Raw genomic sequence first — 19,287 nt, 5'->3', positions numbered from 1 at the left:
TAGGCCTACTAAAGCTGAGTATATTGTTAACCTTGTGCGAAAACAACACTAGATATATTTTTTTGTTTATTGCATGCAGTTTCATATTTTCATTAACTTTGATATTGTAATGATTAATATTTAAAATTATCGGTAAATTTCGTAATGGCCCCAACTACTTACATACCTAGTAAGCAATAATGGCCGTACTGACTTACCATGAGGCCATTATCACATACGATATTGTTTTGACCACCGTAATCTAGAAGCTCGAACGACCGCATGAAAAAATGTTTTAATTAGCTACTTATAGATTTTTTTAACACACTATGTGGTATCAATACTAATTATTTGGTGATTTGAAAAAAAATAAGACTAATTGTAAGTAATGCCATTTTTAATTAAGGATATCCTCTACTCTCCTCTAGCAACTAAAGGGACCATTTGCTTTGTATTTATTAAAAAAATAAATAAAAATAACTGATAAAAATGACCTACAGAATCACTGCTTTTTTTTACATACTCAAATAGATGGCGGGCTTGATTGAATCAAAAACGGGCCCGATTCGACCCTTGGGCCGTATGTTTGATGTGCCTGAAATCCGACAAACGATTATCGAAGAAAAGGGTCTTACTTGGCTGGTAGTAGTCGTAGATTTTGACCACAGCTGCTTTAAGATCTCTGACCAGAATTTCCTGCTCCAGCATCAGGCTGTAATTGACGGCCTTGTCCTTCTTCAGCTAAAAATACAAAGAGCACATCGTTGGAGGGAGAATCGAGGTTACGTTTGATAGAATTGTATCAAAACACACACGAATGCAATTGAAACAGTTTCGCAAGTGGTAACTTGCAGTGGGTGGGAAAACTGCAGGATGCGGACCACATGCAGCCCATGAGGCTTTTTAATACGGCCTGCCAAACAGTATGCTCGAAATAAAAACGACAATATGTATAATACTGAATACAATTATACTAAGAAAGGTTTTTGGGCGCCAACTCTGTCCCCATTATCCCTTTGTGTTTCTATAAAAAAGTACTACTAAAAATTACAAACAACCCCTCCCAACTTAATATCAAATTTTGTGCTTGAAAATCTTGCTTTAGTTCAGAGAAGAAAAAAAATACTGTAGTAGTATTATAATACAAGAATACTACTATCAAATTATTACAAGAAAAACACTACAATATCACAAAAATATTTAAGTAATACTACCAAATACTACTATAGAAATATTACAAAAATACTTCAGACATATAAAATACTACAATTCTGCTATGGAAATTTTTCAAAATTGGCTTTATGGAAATACTACAAAAATGCCTCTACAGTAATACTACAACACAAGAAGACTACTACCAAAATACTGCTATGGAAATATTACAAAAATACAATTAAAAAAATACATCTTAGAAAAACTACAAATATGCCACTACAGCAATACTATAACATGCAAATACTACAGAAATACTACAAAATACAATTACAGTAGAAAATACAGGCATACTACAAAAAAAACTACTGTGGAAGTTTTACAAAAAATACCAAAATACTACTAAGGTAATACTACAAAAACTACTTCAGATATGTTACAAAAAATACTACAAAGATACTGTTTGCTTTCAGTTACAAAGCAAAGTGAGCACTGCACTTGTGTGTCCCAGAGTATATAAAGCAAGTTGCCACAGAAATGTAAATCATTGCTAATGATCACAAATCGAACCTTTAAAATTTTGCAGTCCGTCTAGTTTTTCAAGAACATAAATATTATAGAAACATTAAAGTGTATTAAGAAGGTGTGATGAGGTCAAATTGAGATTTCCTGGAATTTCACCTACATTCCCATTGCCAGAAAATCTGCGAGTAGTTAAAGCGGGCAAGAGAGAATAACCTTTTGTGGAAACGTTTTAATTGTGAGGAAATGTTTTGCAGAGAAATGTGTTGAATATCAAATTAAAATTATACCCCATCCAAGTAGATGTTGATGTAGCCCTCCTTGATTTCCAGACGCTTCACTGAAGGGTCGGCGTTCAACTACAACAAATCCCACGTGCCATTAGCGGTTCAAAACGTACACATTTCAATCAATCGGTAAAAAGTTGAACTCACAGATTCCAGAGAGCTTTTAGCCAGAATGTGTCCGGACAGGAGTTTAATATTGATGATGACCATGTTGGTTTCCTCTCTCCTGCCCAGGTACCTGCAAAGACAAAATGGGTTCTCAGTAACTCTTGTAGATAAGAATCTATTAGCTACCGTAATGATTTAGACAGTTGAGAAAATGTAATAGTGACCAAATCAGGACTAATAATAGTTTATAAAGACTCGGAATTGAATTGACAAAATACCAGGGAACTACGCATCTATACGAGTACCCTGGGTACTACGCATCTATACGAGTACCCTGGGTACTACGCATCTATAGGAGTACCCTGGGTACTCCTATAGACGTTTATATTGTCATGAACCTTAACAGGAAGGACCCAAATGCGTGACATTCTCACACAAGCTTTTACTTTACGGGAAATGGGGTGTCATGCACGTTAGGCAGCAGTCTGGCGTGGAAAGACAGGAAGCCAGAGGCCGACAAGATCGACACCAATTGCCCGAGCAGATAAAGGGATGGGGTCGATACCGGACAGGACAGGATTGATTTAGAAACAGGATATGGAAATTGAACAGGACAAACTAGACTGGAACGAAAACTTGAGAATAATAAAGAAAAAAACGGGAACAATACCGGACAGGAACAGGACCAAGTCATAACCCACTGCTTGCGGGGCAGAGGTTCGTTGACGAACTGATAAAGGTCAAGCGAGAGCACTGAGCTTAAATAGACGGGAAGCCAATCCGTCAACGAGCTGCAGCTGGCGCCAAACCGTAACATGTATGGAATATAATTGAAGTATTTATTTTAATTGATAGCTTTTGTGACGTGTTATTAGAATAGAATCAAGTAGAATAGAAAAAAAAGAAAACAAAATAAGATAGGGGCAGCACGGCGGCGCAGTGGTTAGCGCTTGTGCGGCACAGTTCATGTCATGGGAACCTGTCGTGGGTTCAAATTCAGCTCCAGACTTCCTGTGCGGAGTTTGTATGTTCTCCCCGTGCTTGCGTGGGTTTCCTCCGGGCACTCCGGTTTCCTCCCACATTCCAACAAAAACATGCATTTCAGGTGAATTGGCCGGTCCAAATTGTCCATAGGTGTGAATGAGCAAATGAGTTGTCTGTCCCTGTGTGCCCTGCGATTGGCTGGCAACCAGTTCAGGGTGTCTCCTGCCCACTGCCCGGAGATGGCTGGGATGGGCTCCAGCCCCCCCGTGACCCTACTGAGGATAAGCGGTACGGCTAATGAGATGAGATGAGAAGATAGGATAGTCTGTCTCGTCATTGATAAAGTAGTGAACATTGTTTGCAACAAGATTAGAAAAGGCACTCTGTGATAAACACCTATTAAAGACAAAAAATGAGATAAAATAATATCAGGATGAATAGGCAAAAATATTTAGTTAGTGCTTGGAGACAGACTTAAATCGTTATTGTGAAAGAAATTGCACTAATAGAGCTGTGAAAAATAGTGTATTGAGAAAACAAATTCAAGACTGTAAAAGTGAATACCGATAACAATTATTGCTAATATGAGCCTTCATTTAGGTATCGGTACTTGAATATCGGCTACTCTAGTGGCTATTTAACAAGAACCTGAAAGTAAGGAAATTGTAAATGTCGCTATTATATGAATCAAATGTGCCATAGCATGGCTTGGTTCCAGATTCTTGGGTTTCAAATGCTTGAAGAACCATGCAGAAGCGCACTCACTTGGCATTGACGGAGAGTGTAAGTGTCTGCTTTTTAGGGTCACACTCTGAGAGGGTTTTGGCGGAGATGCTGAAGACTGAGAAGTCGGCGGGAGGAGGGACATTGTAATGCATGGAGATCTGCAAAGAGGTAGGTCAGACATAATTGCAACAGGGCCTTACAGACATATCAGGTGGACAACGAACAGTTTTAGCAAAAATGTGATAAACCCTTGTTAGGAAATATTAAAATATATTGTTTACCAAATTGTTCAAATTAGTTAACCGACTCCATTTACCAAACATAACCTACATTCTCCTATCAATGTGAACTCGTTTCTTGAAGGAAAAATGAACAAGAGACCGGCATTTCCACACGGGGGCAGATTTAATTTCTTAATCTAACTAAGTGAACTCCATCGAATTAGCCGAATTAGTGTCGCTCGATTCGCCGTCAGGCCTCTCTCGATCTTCTGCCTTTTTTCCTCTGCCCACGTTTTTTTCCTGCAAGCTGGTGTGCCGGCTCCTCCCATGAGCGTGCCTATGAAAGCCCCCACGTGGGGTCCACCCCCTTGCCTCGATGTCTGAAGAAACTCAAAACACCGAGCGTTTATCAAAACAACGCCTGAGGTCCTTTGTCAGAGTCCTGTTATCAAAATTCCCCAGCCAAAACATTCCGAATTTGCTTTTTTTGACATAGTCTGAAATTGATCGCGGGCTTGATCGAATCAAAAACGAGCCTGATTCGACCCGTGGCCAGTGAAAATCTTCATTGCACTCGATAAATGTAACTTGTATTTAATTGTATAAAGTCCTTTTATTCCTTTTATAGTAAAATGTATAAAATCCTTCACCCTCCATAAAAGATCTCATCGTACCTGTGCCAGAACACAACTCTTTCCCCGAGCCTTAACGGTGTAGTCCCCAGGGAAGTTGCTCAAGTTCTTCTCCTGGTACAAGAGCCGATTGCTCTGGTCCACCACGAACACCTTGTTCTCACCTCCCAGTGACGTCACAGCCACCTGGGTCCTGCCGTCAACACTGTAAGTGACGGTTGCGTATTTGGCTAGCGCTTGAAGGGCCACCACAGTGTCCTGAAGATCACAACAGCACAGTTGGTACTGCAGGTCTGGCAGAACTTGCCCCTCATTCTGACAGTAGCTTTGCCTACCTGTGTGGATGAGAAACCACCGAAGGGGTTTTGTTGCTGTGCCAGCCAGCGCACGATGCCGGAACTGTAGCCCAGGTCAAAATTGGGCAGGGTTGGCCCGGAGAGCAGTGCCAGCAACACGTAGGCGGTCATCTCTACCTCCAAAGAATTCAGTTGGCTTCCGGATGTTCCACCCCGGCTCCAGTAGCGGGTTCCGTCTGTGGCGAAAAAACTAGTCAATGTTGCGCTGAATTATGAGCAGCGTTGGGACTATTGTGCTCCTGGTACGCAATTATCTTCTCAGTAAGTGGTAGTGTGATGAGTTATTAATATGGTTTTGTAACTGGATTGTTTTTAAAACAAGATGGGTTACTCATGAATTACAATATATATCCTTCGCTCATGATGTAATATATATGTATATCCTCAATCTGGTAGCAACACTCTGCTTAAGGAGGGTAGGCGTGTTTATGTTTATCTACAAAGTACAGCTTAATACAGTTACAAAGGTGCCATCTCAAGCAGAGTATTAAAACGCTGAATTTATCCTAATTGAGATATTCTCCCTAACGTGTTCATAACTATAAAGCAAAACATTAAAATCAGGTGGTCAGTTTGGATGTGCATATTTTTTGTAAATTTTTTTTGAGAGGGGGGTTGATTTTTCCAGATTTTTAGTCAGTAGGTGACCAACCCCTAATGCCCTACCAATGATGTAAGACTTGGGTATGACTCAGCCAAGGCTTGAACTTGTAACCTCCCAGTCCTGGGGCGGCCGCTCAACCTTGAGTGCACTGAGCTAATTCTGTATAAGCGAATTTGGTTGCATTTCATCAGTAATAAATGGTATGTAGCGCATGGGAAAGGGGGCGTCGTTTATACAGGAACAAAGTTAACGGGGCAAACGATGGTCTTTTAATTTGTAAAATACATTATGCCTGGAGAAAAAGGACCAAGGTCTTGGATAGTACCAAGACATGGAAGAAGATCTTTGAGTAACTTGAGGCCTAAAGACAAAATGGATTTGGAGTGTCTCAGCCAAGTGTTTATTTGCAAATTCTAAAGATTGTAAAGCAGAAAAATACAAAGGGTTCAGCGCTTCCACAGGTTGGTAAAAACATTTTCTTCTCTTCCTTTGATAATATGGCCATTTTAAATCAGTTTAAGTGAGTTTGCTTCTATGCCAATACAGTATATACAGTAATCTAACTAGTCTGTGTCAATCATCTGTGGGGTAACTGAATTCCTTTGAAAATGAAGTAGAAACTAATGTATTACTGTTTTCAGTGACACAGCCAGCACTGCTGACAAACAACAAGGCAGATAGTCAAAAAACACAAAAAAGACAACACTAAGACATTAGGCAAAAGCCTGTCCTTTTGAGGTACCTCTCATCATGGACTCCTCATGGAGGTAGGCGAGGAGTTTGCTCCTCATTTGCTCGTCCTTGGCTAGCGTGAAAGTGTAGGACATCAACGCTGTGGTGTACAGGTTTTCCTTTTGATCGGCTGCTGCCTTCAGGCAGCCCAGGCACTTCTGGATCACGGGGTCCTGGCAGAAAACAGCCACACATATTCAAAGAGTTCAAAACAGTCATCAGATTAAAAGATGTGATATATCCAAATGTACTCATTTACTCAGCCAAGTCTTGTTTTCTTTACTTTTTGCCACAATTTATCTTGCCTTTATACAGTCTCAACATTGTCATTCTGATTTACTGTTGGGCGGGAGGGAGGCCTCAAGTCTTTTCAAACCACTATTCAGTCCGGACAAAGGGTTTGTTTAAAGCTAGATCCTTGGGAATTTTCCACCAACTTACGTGTTCCGCCTCATTGGTATATAAATGTTTGTCATCCATTCCGAAAATTCACTTTTGAAACAGTTACATCCTTGTTCTGTACTCACAAGCCCAGAATATTCAGTTCTCATTTTGTTAGTGTCATGATTACCAATGTGCATCACCTGCGCCCGCTCCTTTGGCGCCAACCGCCTCGGACTGATTGACTCTTCCCCTATTTAAACCCACTCCTTTCGGTCACCTGATGTCAGTTCGTCTGCGAACCTCAGTTAACACTAGGCAAGCCTTTTTCGACCCCGACTCCCACCATTTGTCTGCTTCCGTCTGTCCCGTCTCCAACCAGTTTTTGATACTGATCACGTCTACTCTACCGTCCCGGCTTTCGACCCCTTTTTGTCCCTGACCACGTCTACACTCCTTTCCTGGCTTACGACCAACCACGTTTTTGCTCTCCTGTCCCGGCGACTAACCCGTTTTTCCGTTCCTGACACCGCCATCACTCGACACGGAAGATCTACTTCCATGTTCAGAGCAACCTGCTTCCAGTGTCAAGTAATCATCAGATCGTGGGCGCAACACTCTTTCAATAAAACTTGTGAGAAACGCAACACAAGTGGGTCCTGTCTCCATTGTGGTCCTGACAGTTTTGTAATAAAAAACCTCAAACTGCTCTAGTTTTTTTTTTTTTAAACCCATGACCTGGATGTTGATCCAAACACGCAGAGGAAAGGAAAGTCAGTCCTCCCTCACTCCATAATTAACATTTAAATAAAGTGGGTAAATCATGTTTAGGGGCAGCACGGCGGCGCAGTGGTTAGCGCGTGTGCGGCACAGTTCTATGGTCTCGGGAACCTTCTGTGTGGGTTCAAATCCAGCTACTGGACTTCCTGTGTGGAGTTTGTATATTCTCCCCGTACTTGCGTGGGTTTCCTCCGGGTACTCCGGTTTCCTCCCACATTCCAAAGACATGTATTTCAGGTTAATTGGCTGGTCCAAATTGTCCCTAGGTGTGAATGAGCGATGATAGCTGGGATGGGCTCCAGCACCCCGCGACCCTACTGAGGATAAGCGGTGCAGTTGATGAGATCATGTTTAGGGTTACAACATTTTTGAAAATATCTATTGAAGTGACACAGACTCCCATAAGCATCTTCCATCAAATCGCAAATAAAAATTGAAATAAAGTATTGAGATTTATGGCCACCCAGAGTAGACAAAAACTGCTAAAAACGCCCAAATCAAATTTTAATGAATCAAAACAATGCACACGGTATATTCACTCAATGTAAATAAACATCCATCAAAACATGGTTACCAGGTTGCAAAAAAGGAGTGATATTTAACTCACCTTGATGTCGGTTTTGAGTTCCAAGAGGGCAGCAACGACGTAAGCTGTCAAAGACACGTCATCACTCACGCCTCCCTAGAGGAACATTCAATCAGGAATCATTTTATCCTTTTGTTACACAAAAAGGTATAAGCAGCATATTATGGAGGTGAATATTCAGTATTTGACTAGCTTGGGTGGATTATCAGTCACACCTACCCTTCCCTTTTAAAGGTGTCCCCCCTTTAAAATATTCACCTTCATGTCATTGTGGAAGAGTTTCCCCACAGATTTGATGCAGCCGTCTTCTCCCTGCTTTGAGTACAACCACTTTTTGGCCTCAGCGATGTGCATGGGATCCACAAAGATGTAAGGCCTGGCTCCTCCGAAGGATTTCATCACAAAGGTGGTCAGCCTAAAATCACAGACACACGAACATATTTTTGATTCAAAAAATGTCAAATTAAAAGCAAAATCTTTTATACAGGCAACAAAACAAATCTGTCATGACCAGAACAGGAGGGGGACCCAGATGCGTAACGTTTACTCACAAGTTTATTGAGATATAGAGGAAAGAAAACCAGCGATCTGTGCTTGCTGGACGAGGTGAGCAATTTGCTCACGGGATTAGAATACGGAAGTGGATCTTCCGGAAGAGGGAGATCGTAGCGTGGTCAAATGGGAAAAAACGGGTCATTAACTGGGACGGAAGATCAGAACCTGGTCGGTGGTCAAAAACGGGTCGTTAGTCGGGACGGGAGATCAGAACCAGGTCAGTGGTCAAAAACAGGTCAAAGCCGGAGAACAGACTAGTGGGATATGGGTGAAACAACGGGACCGACGGGAGTCAGCGTCAAAGTATCTGGTATCAATCCTGTCTGTCCCTTATTGACCCGGTCAATCCGGTATCTGCTCGTGTATCTGGTATTGATCCTGTCCGGTATCGACCTTGTCTGTCCGGTATCTGCTATCGATCTTGTCGTCCTCTGGCTTCCTGTTTTTCCACGCCAGACTTCCAAGTCTTACTTCTTCCGGCCAGCGATCGCCAAATCACTGGGGTTTGTGTTCACGCGTATGACTGCCCCATTCCCGTAAAATAAGGCTTGTGTGAAAACGTTACGCATCTGGGTCCTCCCGTTTTGGTTCTGACAAACAAGGTAAATTAAAAAATTGGACAAAAACAAATTCATAATGTTTCTATTTATGTTAAACTTAAATACTTTAACTGGGGTAGATTTTAAATTGTGACGGTTATTAATCCAAATAGGAGGTTTGAGGCCGTGACATCGTTTTGAACAGATTGCCCCGTCTCAGAATTGGATTGGGCCGAAAGGAGAGTGAGCTGGCGTTATCACAACATCCGGGGCGCGGGAGACCCCGGGAGAGGCACCTTGTTATTTAGACACAATGAGTTGAGACGGTTGCACAAGTACTAGTGATAATATCTTGTTCTAAGCCACTTGAGCCGTATCAGTAAACTCTTCACGTCAGCATGTCTGATGTCCATCTGGAGGGCATTGGACCAATTACATTTCAGCTGTCTCTATAAAGCACAATGGCCGATTCCCGATAACGTTTCACTACTGACCAGGTGTTGCCAGATTTGTCGCTTTTGCCGAAGGCACTGTAGGAGCTGTCCTCATGCTTGTACAAGAGCTCTCTTTGGTATCCTGCAATACATTTAACAAAAATCCTTTAGAACAAACATCTAGTAATCAGTTGACTTAAGTAATGTTTAGTTCATGTCATTTTCTTTTCAAGTGCAAATGCATATCCCCAAAATAATCTAATTCCAAAATGTACAACTAGGATTGTGGCAATATAAAGTATAGTAACATAGTAATACCTTTTTACTCGAGGGTATAATCACCTATATTGATGAAAATGAACATTATTTCCCATCAAAAGACAGAGGCAGCTTCTAAAGATGAAGTTCAGTTGGTATTTTTAAAGGGACAGTATGTCACAACCCTGCACTCAGAGGTTACTGTGTTTCCATAGGTCCCCTCTCGTTCTAATACTTTGTTTCTCACTCCCTTCTCCCCTACTGTATCTTTTGACCTTTTCTTATTTGTTCACTCACTTTTGGGTTGAATTTTTCTTCTGACAACTGAATTCTTTTGTCTCGATTCCCCTCTTATCATGACTCTACCCTGCCACTATTGAAACACTCCATCTCCTTGGTTCTGTGCTAGTTTGTGGTGTTCCATTTCACATCTTAAGTATTCTTGTCTTACCCTTTTGTTATTGAAGTGTACCGAACCCTTGCCTGCCCCTACGGATCACAATTGCCACCTGACTAATTCTTGGACCGTCACCATCACTGTTTGGACTTATTGGAACACCAAACTCATGCCCATCTCTTTGATCATGATTGCTGCTCCGCTACTTGACATCCCTTGTACTCAAATCCCACCAATATAAAAGACCAGTTTACTATACTAATCTGTTCCTGTGCTTCCGCACCACCCTGTTCTGTGAACCGTCCACAAAGTCAAAAATGAATGACTCGCCACTCTCGAGGAAGCCCTTGGCCTTGGCCAGAATCTCATCAGTAAGCTGAGATGTGCTCTTCAGGTAGTCGAGAATGAAGATGTTGGGAGCAAAGAGCAGCATGTTCTGCTCGCCGCATCCGTACGGCATCGCCAAGAGTTTGTCCAGGTTCTTCATGGCTCGGCCCATCAAGTCACCTGCAGTTAAAGTAATTCATGAGGTGGAGGTTCTATGGAAACATGTTGGCAAAATTAGGTCATTTTACCAAGTACGGAGACTGTGGCTCTCACAGATCCAGGCACATACTTCTGGGGCAAGACAAGAGAGATTTTCTTTTCCGCTGGCCCATCTGACAGCACAATAGAAGATAAAATGTCAATTATTGCCTTTCGCAAAGAAACTGAAGATGCAAACACCAACCTGCAGGACAGAGGAGGGCATTGTGACTGACTGACTGAGGTGTTCCTTCAGCCTACCAGAAAAAACAAGAAAGGTTTCTTAACTGGAATATAAAGGAATCACAATCAGTTTTCGGACACGCGTGTCAAGTCATTTTTATTTGTATAGCCCTTAATCACAATATGGCGGCGCATGGATACATGCTTGCGGCTCGTTCTCCAGCTAATCATACTACTCGTTTGCCACATTGAGTCATAGAAACAGTATTACCAACAGTTTGCCAGAATTAGAAAGCTCTTCATTGTCATTAATAACCAGTGTTGCGACTAACACGGGTGTTAGTAACAACTGTGTAACACGCTGGTAAATTTGATTTGTGATACTACCGTCTTTACTGTAAGAATTGCAATGTTCCCCGATAGCTATTTTATTCCGTATCATTCGTAGTGGTGATGAGTGGCCACGTTTATATCTACCAATAAAGTACTGCTGAATACATTTATGGTGGCGGCGTCTCAAGCTCAGTATGAGGGCGTTGAATTTCTCCTCATGCAGATATTTTCCTTAGACTAGATACTTACATGTAAACTTAATTTACAGCTATGAAATGAAATTCCCAACTCAGGCGCTCAGCTTATATGGATATATGTGACAGAGAGAGGGGGTGTGGCACATACAGGAACAATAAACCAATGGAAAAACATTAGAGGAAAGAATTTACAGTAAACGTGTGTTGAATTTTGTTTTATCAATTTGCAATACAGCATGCATGGAGAAAAAAAACGTCTGGGACAGTACCCATAAATGGACAAGGAGATCTTAAAGAGTGGATATGGAGAGTCTTGGTTAAGGGTTCATTTGCAAGCTCTTGAGATTGCAGAACCCCAAAAATATGGAGGGTTCCCTAGTTCCACTGGTTGGTGTACAAGTAGTTTATTTTTTTTAACGTTTTTTTTTTTTTTTTTTTTACCAGTACCAGGTACTGACCTCCACCAGTAGGGGGCGAACCACAGTATCAATTCGGCCAACGTCAGGGACTGTCGTTTCCTTGTTGTCGCACCGCAAGCTGGTTCTTTGGGCTTCGGCGCTCACCTTTAGATCCATCTTGCCTGTGTGGACACAAAAGGCTTCAGTCCAGCTTTATGGAGATCTACCGTATAGTCCTGACTAAGTCATGCTAATAAAAAATTGGTCAAAAATTCAAAGTGCCCCATATAATACTTTTATATCGCAGAACACTGGATAAGATTGGAAATCCATACAGTAATTATAGATGTGTGTTCTTACACAAGGTTTTAGAGTATACTTTTACTGGCCCTGATCGTAATGCATTGTATGCGACGGGATTTGAACCTGGCGGTGAGGGCACCAACGCTTCCCCACTAGAGGTACAGATAACATACAAAAAGGCAATAGAGCTCATCTCAACACTATTTTTACCCACAGTGCCAGTAAAAAGGATTTGCATTGCTTGTTAAACAACATCTACTTCCTCATCTGTGCGTCAAGAACAATGTGAAAGTCAGAAACTGAAAACAGTCGTTCAACAAAATACTACTTTTTTTTTACCTATTACACAGTTATTAATGCACAGGTGAAGAAGATGAGTGACTGACTTAGAGTGCACTATTCTGGTACCTTTCAAAAGTGATGATACAAGCGCTAATTCCTTTTTATATGCCTTCTTTAACACTAGTTCTAGTGGTAAGATGTCGGTCCAACACCGCCGCAATCCGGGGTTGATTCCCCTTTGCAAGCAATGTTCTGAAGTCTAAAATTGATAAGTTATCCTTGCTCTGATACACATTTAATAGTGCTCTGTTTAGATGATGATGCTTCATAGGACAATGCCATACCAACCAAATCCACTCCCGTTAATCACGATGGAAGGAATGCAATGCCAAGTTGAAGCCACCAAATGGCAGTGTCAGCGTCATTTTTAAGCAGACTTGTTGTGAAACAGTGACAAGCATTTACAAGCAGCTTAACCAAAGTTCAAGCACTTTTTAATCCTTGAGAACACAACATTAAAATTCAAGCATTTTCAAGGATTTCATGCACCTGTACAAACCTTGATATTAATATCCAAAATCAAATGAATATGGCAACGTTTTCTTACCCAGAGTAGTGGGCGTGACAATCCAGGTGAAGGTTCTACTCTCTTCGCTGCACACACACATACTGTATCGGCATCCATCACACTTTTTGTAGAAGTATGTCTGAGACTTAGCCAGTGAGACCTCCACCTGCAGACACAGATGTCATGATATTTAAGTAAAAACATTTACTAGGTAGTGCTTGGAGATTAGCTCAAGTTGTAATAAAAACAAGTATATTGTAAAAGTAGTGCAGTAGGAGTGCAATGATATTTAGCAGCAACAGATTTGCCAAATAAGTTGATAAATATGACATGAATACAGTTATACATCTACTTACAAATGTATACATACAAAGGTTTCAGGGTAGGAAGTACCTGAACCGGAAAGTATTCTGCCTCTAGTTACAAAGGCGTTTCAGAATACGAAATCAAAAACACAGTGCAGTATGCGCAGCTATTAGCTGCACTCTGTTACACGGACGTCAACAAACTGGCTGTTGCTTCAAATCTTCATTGTAATGTGGCCTGAGCATGCTTTTCATGTCACAGTCACAATTCAGAGTTTAGAGACGAGGGTAAGGTGTTCCGGTAAGTTAGCATTGAGAGGGATGAAGCCATCATTGAATCGCAAATGGAAGACACTTAAGCAAAATTCCATTAAGTCTCAGCATTTGTGGAAAGGAACCACACGGAATAAGTGTTGACAAGTCGGGCTATCGCTACGTCTGCCCCGCTCATTTCTGACGGATTGTCTAAAGCCAGGAAGAGCAGACGTTGTTTGATCAGTTTTTCAAATAATGAGAGGCAAAAAGGTAAATAAATATTATTTCCTTTATTCTTTCATTTTTTTACAGTACGAGTTTCTCATTTTATCTTTAGCTTGCCATAATCTAATTTGGGCGCTACCAGGCTGTACTTCCAAGACTCACCATAGGAAATGGTGCCTCTATGAACCTAGTGGTTAAGGGATCCAACCAACCAACCTACCTACCCTACGGTCCTTTTGGGGGGCTTGGAATGGATTTCCCAGAATGAATTAAATTCGTAAGTAGAGGTGCCGCTATACATATTTTCTACACAATACAATTTTTTTTCAGTACAACTGGCAACAGTAAAAGTAAAATACCAGTAAGAAATAGAAAACTAGCCGGATTGCCATTAGAGATTGTCGTAAAATTAAAATTCAAACTTACCATGATGCATTTGGGGAGATAGTTGAAGACTGTGGCTTTGAGAGTGAAAGCTTCTCCGCGGACGACGGAGTAGGGCATTGAGAGACTGACGAAGAAGGGCTTGAAGGCCGTCAGCGCAGTGGTGGGCGCAACACCGAAGCCCACCGAAGAAACGCAGAAAGCGTCAGCTGCCCACTTGGTGATGGTATCTGGCACAGTCTTTTTCACATTCACGATACCCGTGTTGCTACAAACACATGCATGTAAAACTGATTAGCAGCTCAAAACAAACTTCAAATTTTTATTGAAATGTAAGTGTTGATGCTGTGTCATTTAAGCTGGTGTTTTTTTAACCGGTATGCCGTGGTACAGTGGTGTTTTGTGAGACCTTATCTAGTGTGTTGCAAGAGATTTGCCCAGGCTTTTTTTTTTTTCCTTTTTTTTAAGTTAACTATATTTACTTTCTTCCAATGATCAGCCAAAAAAACTAACATCCATATCGTGGCAGATAAAATATACGTGTATCACAGGAAAATAAAGAAAAAAGTAAACTTATTTTTGTACAATTATTCTACAATAAAAATACTCTAAACCAAAGAACAAACCCTTTTTACAGGCTCAAGCATTGGTTTAGCATAGACAAATTCTATACAGAGACACCTCGCTACTGCACAATTCAGATATCACTGGAAAAGGTACAGTGTAAGGTTTCTGTCGGAGAGAAGAATCAGAAGGTAATTGCAGTTTTCCATATGTCCAGATGACGGCGACACAGTATGAAAAGTAGGTCTCAAACACGCAGCCCAGGATGCTAATTTGAGGTCCCAGCCAAAATATGAAAGTTTTATTTGCCCACCAGATGTCGCAGTATTCTGTCGTGCCACCAAAAACGAGTGCTAAAAGCCCAACAGAAGACAATATGGAGACTCAAAGTGACCAAACTGCAGCTTATTTTGAAAAGCAGAGAAATAAATAAAAAGAAAAAATTTAACGCATTATGAACAATTATGTTCCACCGGCAGATCTTTTTTTTTGCCCGTCTTGGGCATTATTTTGAAAAAATATATATACTTGAAAAACATATTAAATAAATATGGTAATTGTTGCCAAAGGAAAAACAGAACAGACAGGCAGACTAGATTTTAGACAATAAAAATGTATTGACTGCATACGGTTACTGTTCAGCCTTTGAGAAACAGTGGTTTGAGTGCCTTTTTGTGGTTAACATGCTAATTGTTTGTTGCTAAAGGAAAATAGAAGTGAACAGATTTTCGGCACTAAATATTTGTAAATTTGTGGTGCGGGAGAGGCACCAATTAGAGGATATTGGTGGATTGTTCACTTCCGGAACAATAGTATTGATCCGATCCAAATTCTTGCTGAGTATCAATTATATCGATATCTGAATCGATCCGCCCAACCCTAATCCGTACTACTTTAACTACATTCATTATCATTATAGAAGTGCACAACAGATTTTAAACAGTAAAAGTTTATGGTGCGGAGAGAAGCGGCAATTCGAGGAAATTGGTGGATGAGTGAAGTATCGATATCGGGACAATGGCATTGATCCCATTCCATATACGTGATTAGTATTGATAAAACCCCACATTAAAACAAATAACCAATATTCCTTCCTCAGCCAAAAGTAGGAAAAAAAACTTACTGTTAACCTAGAAAACCTGATCATTTAAACCTTTTAAAAAAAAAAAAACTCCATTTGACTGATCTTACAGTAGAAAAATGTGCCTTAGCTCAAAAAAGGTTTTAAAAAAAACAAAACAAAACACTATTGAGAGCATGCTCACCCAACAGGCACCAAGTCCCAGATCCAGGTTTCCGGGAAGAATGTCCGAATGTTTTCTTCTTCCTCCTCCTCCACGAGTTCATTTCTTAAATTGGTGGGCGCATTCAAGACTGACGGAAGTGCTGCTCCTCCTGCACCTTCAGCAGCTCCAGCAGCTAATAAGTAGAAAGAAACATGGATCTGTAATAGAAATCAATTTTAAATCGGTTCTCATAACACAGTCGGTGTCGTTATACATCAGTTGGTCTTTTTGTCCTGTGAGACTGCTCTCCCCTCTTCATATGGAGATTTAGCAAAGCGGGTCAAAGTCCTAATACAGGACTGTGTCAATGTTACGATTCGTTGGCCACAGTGGGTTAAATATTTGGCCCCGAGGGCCTAAAGGTGAGGTCAAGCTTAAAAAACCCAGCCCGATCCGACCCATCCTGAGCACGACCTAATAACTACATTTGCAGGACTGGGCCCAAAGCAACGAGAAAGTCGATATATTTGTGAGGACTCTGGATAAGGAGAGGTGATTTCGATAATGTTAGAGTCTTGTTTAACGTAGATACATTACATTAACATCTTCTTTATGTCTGTGTCTGCAGAAGTTACAATTTTTGATCATTGACAGATTTGATTTTAGGAGTTGATGGGAAAATTTAAAGGCCATCCGTATTTTGAAGGCTTAAAAATTGGACCATAAACCACAGCGGCAGTACATCCTTAAGAGTCTAGCGCAGCATTTTGAGAAAGCGGCACAAAGATGGAGGCGAACAATGACGGGTGGATAATAATTCTAAAAATGCAGTAAGAGAGGCCTTCTCTAACCCGAAAGTAATGATTGACATTTTAGGCCTGGAAGGAAATTTGTATCTGGCTCGGATTTGGGCTTAAAATTTTACCTCCAGGGCAGAAGGATTTTTTGGTATCTGCCCATACAGTCTTGAATCTGATGCCTAGGTAATACATGAGGAAAAAATATAATGCAAGTCTATCCGAATTTTGTGTCTTGCATTTATGATTAAATATATATTCAAAGATCTGCATGTATATACCATATTTTCCCGATTATAAGGCACACCTAAAACCCCCAAATTGGCCAGAATTTTGAAAATTTAATCTATAAACTTGTATTCTGGTGTGTAAGGCGGATAAAATTTGAAATGCAGAACAACAATTATATGATCCTGCATACGGTAACTATGCTGCCTTTGAGAAACAGTGGAGTGCCCTCTGTTGGTTATCATGTTAATTGTTTGTTGCTTAAAGGAAAATAGAAGTGCCAAACAGATTTTCTGCAATAAAAATGTATGTAAATTTGTGGTGCTGAGAGGGAGCAATTCGAGGAAATTGGTGGATGAGTGTAGTTTTGCTTCCGGAACTATAGTATTAATCTGATCCAAATTCTTGCTTAGTATCGATATAGATCCGTCCAACCCTAATCCGTACTACTTCAACCACATTCATTATTATCCTTCATCCCCACAGGCCATGCGTACATATTTTGATGGGCTAAAGTAGATTGTGTGGTAAACCTACCGAACGGAAATGCGAATCGGCAGTCAGATGGTTTCTTCACATCAGAATTTGTCACAATTTTAACTCCAACAGCCTGAAACACACATTTGTCGAAAATCATTCTTCCCTGCGTGAAGCATTTACTGTACGTTTTGTGCACAGAACAATTTAAGTCCGTACCTTGAAGATGCTGAAAACATCCTCCTTCTGAGTGACTGGCCAATAAAAGGACGATCGCTTTCTTCGGATGGGCAGCACGCCTTCTCCGGGAAACGGCACGGGTTCAGGAAATGGACCGGGACCAGGAAATGGAACAGGACCAGGAAAGCAAGGCTCCACCTCTTCAATCTCATACGAGTATCCCGTAAGCTTCTTTACAGGCAACATATCGTACACCTGGAAAGGGTTAAACACGGCATGAAATCAATTCAGATATCTTGCAAGTTGGTGACTTTTTTTTTTTTTTTTTTTTTTAATTTTATATTGCAAAGAAGGAGAATGTTAGGTGTTCATGAGTTAAAGACAGCTCCTTCGCCTTCTCGGTAGCGCGTGCATGTTCTCAACTCAATAAAGCAAACGCGAGCACAAAATTTGTGCTAAATTTTGGTGTTTTTATTTGGAAATGTATATATTTTTTTATTGTACATCAAGAAAGAATATGTCTTGGGCAGGACTTAGAAATTGAGAAGTAAATCTTCGAGTGGTCTGAAGCAAAAATGTGTCAGGACCAGAACGGAGACAGGACTCACTTGCGTAGCGTTTCTCACAAGTTTTATTGGAAGAAAGAAAGGGTTGCACCCATGGCCTGATGGTTGCTGGACGCGGGAAGCAGGTCGATCTGAACGCAGAAAGGGATCTTCGGTGATGAGCGATGGCGGTGTCGGGAACAAAAACGGGTCAGTAGCCGGGACAGCAGAGCAAAAGCGTGGTATAGGTCGGAAGAGTCGTACGCCAGGAAAAGAGTAGACATGGTTGGGGACAAAAAGAGGTCGAAAGCCGGGACGGAAGAGTAGACATGGTCAGGATCAAAAACGGGTCGAAGCAGGGAGCAAAGAACAGGTGGGAGTCAGGGTCAAAAAAGGCTTGCCTAGTGTTAACTAAGGTTCGCAGACGGACTGACAAAAGGGGACTTATAGGAGAGGGTTTAAATAGGGACAGAGCATGAGGCAGTTGGCGCCAAAGGAGCAGGTAAAGCTGATGCATATTGGTAATCATGACAAAATGAATATGGAGTTTCTCAGCTAAGTATTCATTTTCAAGCTCTTAAAGTTGCCCAAGCCCGCAAAAGAGATATAAAGGGTTTACTGCGTCTTTGGTGTTCTTGTTTAATTTATTTTAAGAGGTGGCTATTTTAAAGCAGTTTTAGGGTGTTGGCTTCAATGCAAATATAAAAGTATAAAGTGCTAATAGATAGTTTTAGAGAAACACGCTACTTTTAGGTGTCAGTAATCTGCAGGGTAACAATTACTTTCCAAACAGTAACTAACCAAATACTTTTTCCAGTAACACTCAATACCGTTCCTGGCCTTGTGTAATGTTCAATTTTGCTCACATAATCAACATTGAGTTCCTTCTCGGCTTGCAGCAGTAGGACACTCTGGTCAATGGCTCGGACGGAGCACAGAGAACCGGGCTGAGCTTGCAGTCTCAACGTAGTTTGCTCTGCTGGAAGCTGCTTGAGGGATGAGAACTTCATAGAAACCTGTACAGAAGACAATGGGTCAGCAACCATAAATTCCAGTTTCAATCTGATCTTGACTTCAGC

The 19,287-nt window shown here is 41.0% G+C and overlaps 1 protein-coding gene across 1 annotated transcript in view; it reads right to left on the bottom strand.

Moving 5' to 3' along the window:
- LOC148358596 (alpha-2-macroglobulin-like protein 1) overlaps nt 1-19,287 on the bottom strand; it is a 38,813-nt gene that overhangs the window by 3,085 nt on the left and 16,441 nt on the right. Inside the window, exons 16-35 of the mRNA XM_088346081.1 lie at nt 19,075-19,224; nt 17,703-17,918; nt 17,544-17,616; nt 16,021-16,174; nt 14,234-14,459; nt 13,062-13,188; nt 11,930-12,051; nt 10,964-11,015; nt 10,809-10,892; nt 10,564-10,740; nt 9,639-9,720; nt 8,309-8,465; nt 8,072-8,146; nt 6,314-6,476; nt 4,947-5,143; nt 4,654-4,869; nt 3,798-3,916; nt 2,088-2,178; nt 1,944-2,012; nt 615-720 (exon numbers count right to left, since the gene is read on the bottom strand). Of these exons, the coding sequence (XP_088202207.1) occupies nt 615-720; nt 1,944-2,012; nt 2,088-2,178; nt 3,798-3,916; nt 4,654-4,869; nt 4,947-5,143; nt 6,314-6,476; nt 8,072-8,146; nt 8,309-8,465; nt 9,639-9,720; nt 10,564-10,740; nt 10,809-10,892; nt 10,964-11,015; nt 11,930-12,051; nt 13,062-13,188; nt 14,234-14,459; nt 16,021-16,174; nt 17,544-17,616; nt 17,703-17,918; nt 19,075-19,224 (2,656 nt within the window). The remainder of the gene's footprint in view (nt 1-614; nt 721-1,943; nt 2,013-2,087; nt 2,179-3,797; nt 3,917-4,653; nt 4,870-4,946; nt 5,144-6,313; nt 6,477-8,071; nt 8,147-8,308; nt 8,466-9,638; nt 9,721-10,563; nt 10,741-10,808; nt 10,893-10,963; nt 11,016-11,929; nt 12,052-13,061; nt 13,189-14,233; nt 14,460-16,020; nt 16,175-17,543; nt 17,617-17,702; nt 17,919-19,074; nt 19,225-19,287) is intronic.

This window comes from Urocampus carinirostris, chromosome 10 (assembly GCF_059441175.1).
Source record: "Urocampus carinirostris isolate Australia breed hairy pipefish chromosome 10, RoL_Ucar_1.0, whole genome shotgun sequence".
Lineage (NCBI taxonomy): Eukaryota > Metazoa > Chordata > Actinopteri > Syngnathiformes > Syngnathidae > Urocampus > Urocampus carinirostris.
The sequence above is the reverse complement of the archived record's forward strand: the minus strand, read 5'-3'. Positions and strand labels throughout refer to the sequence as shown.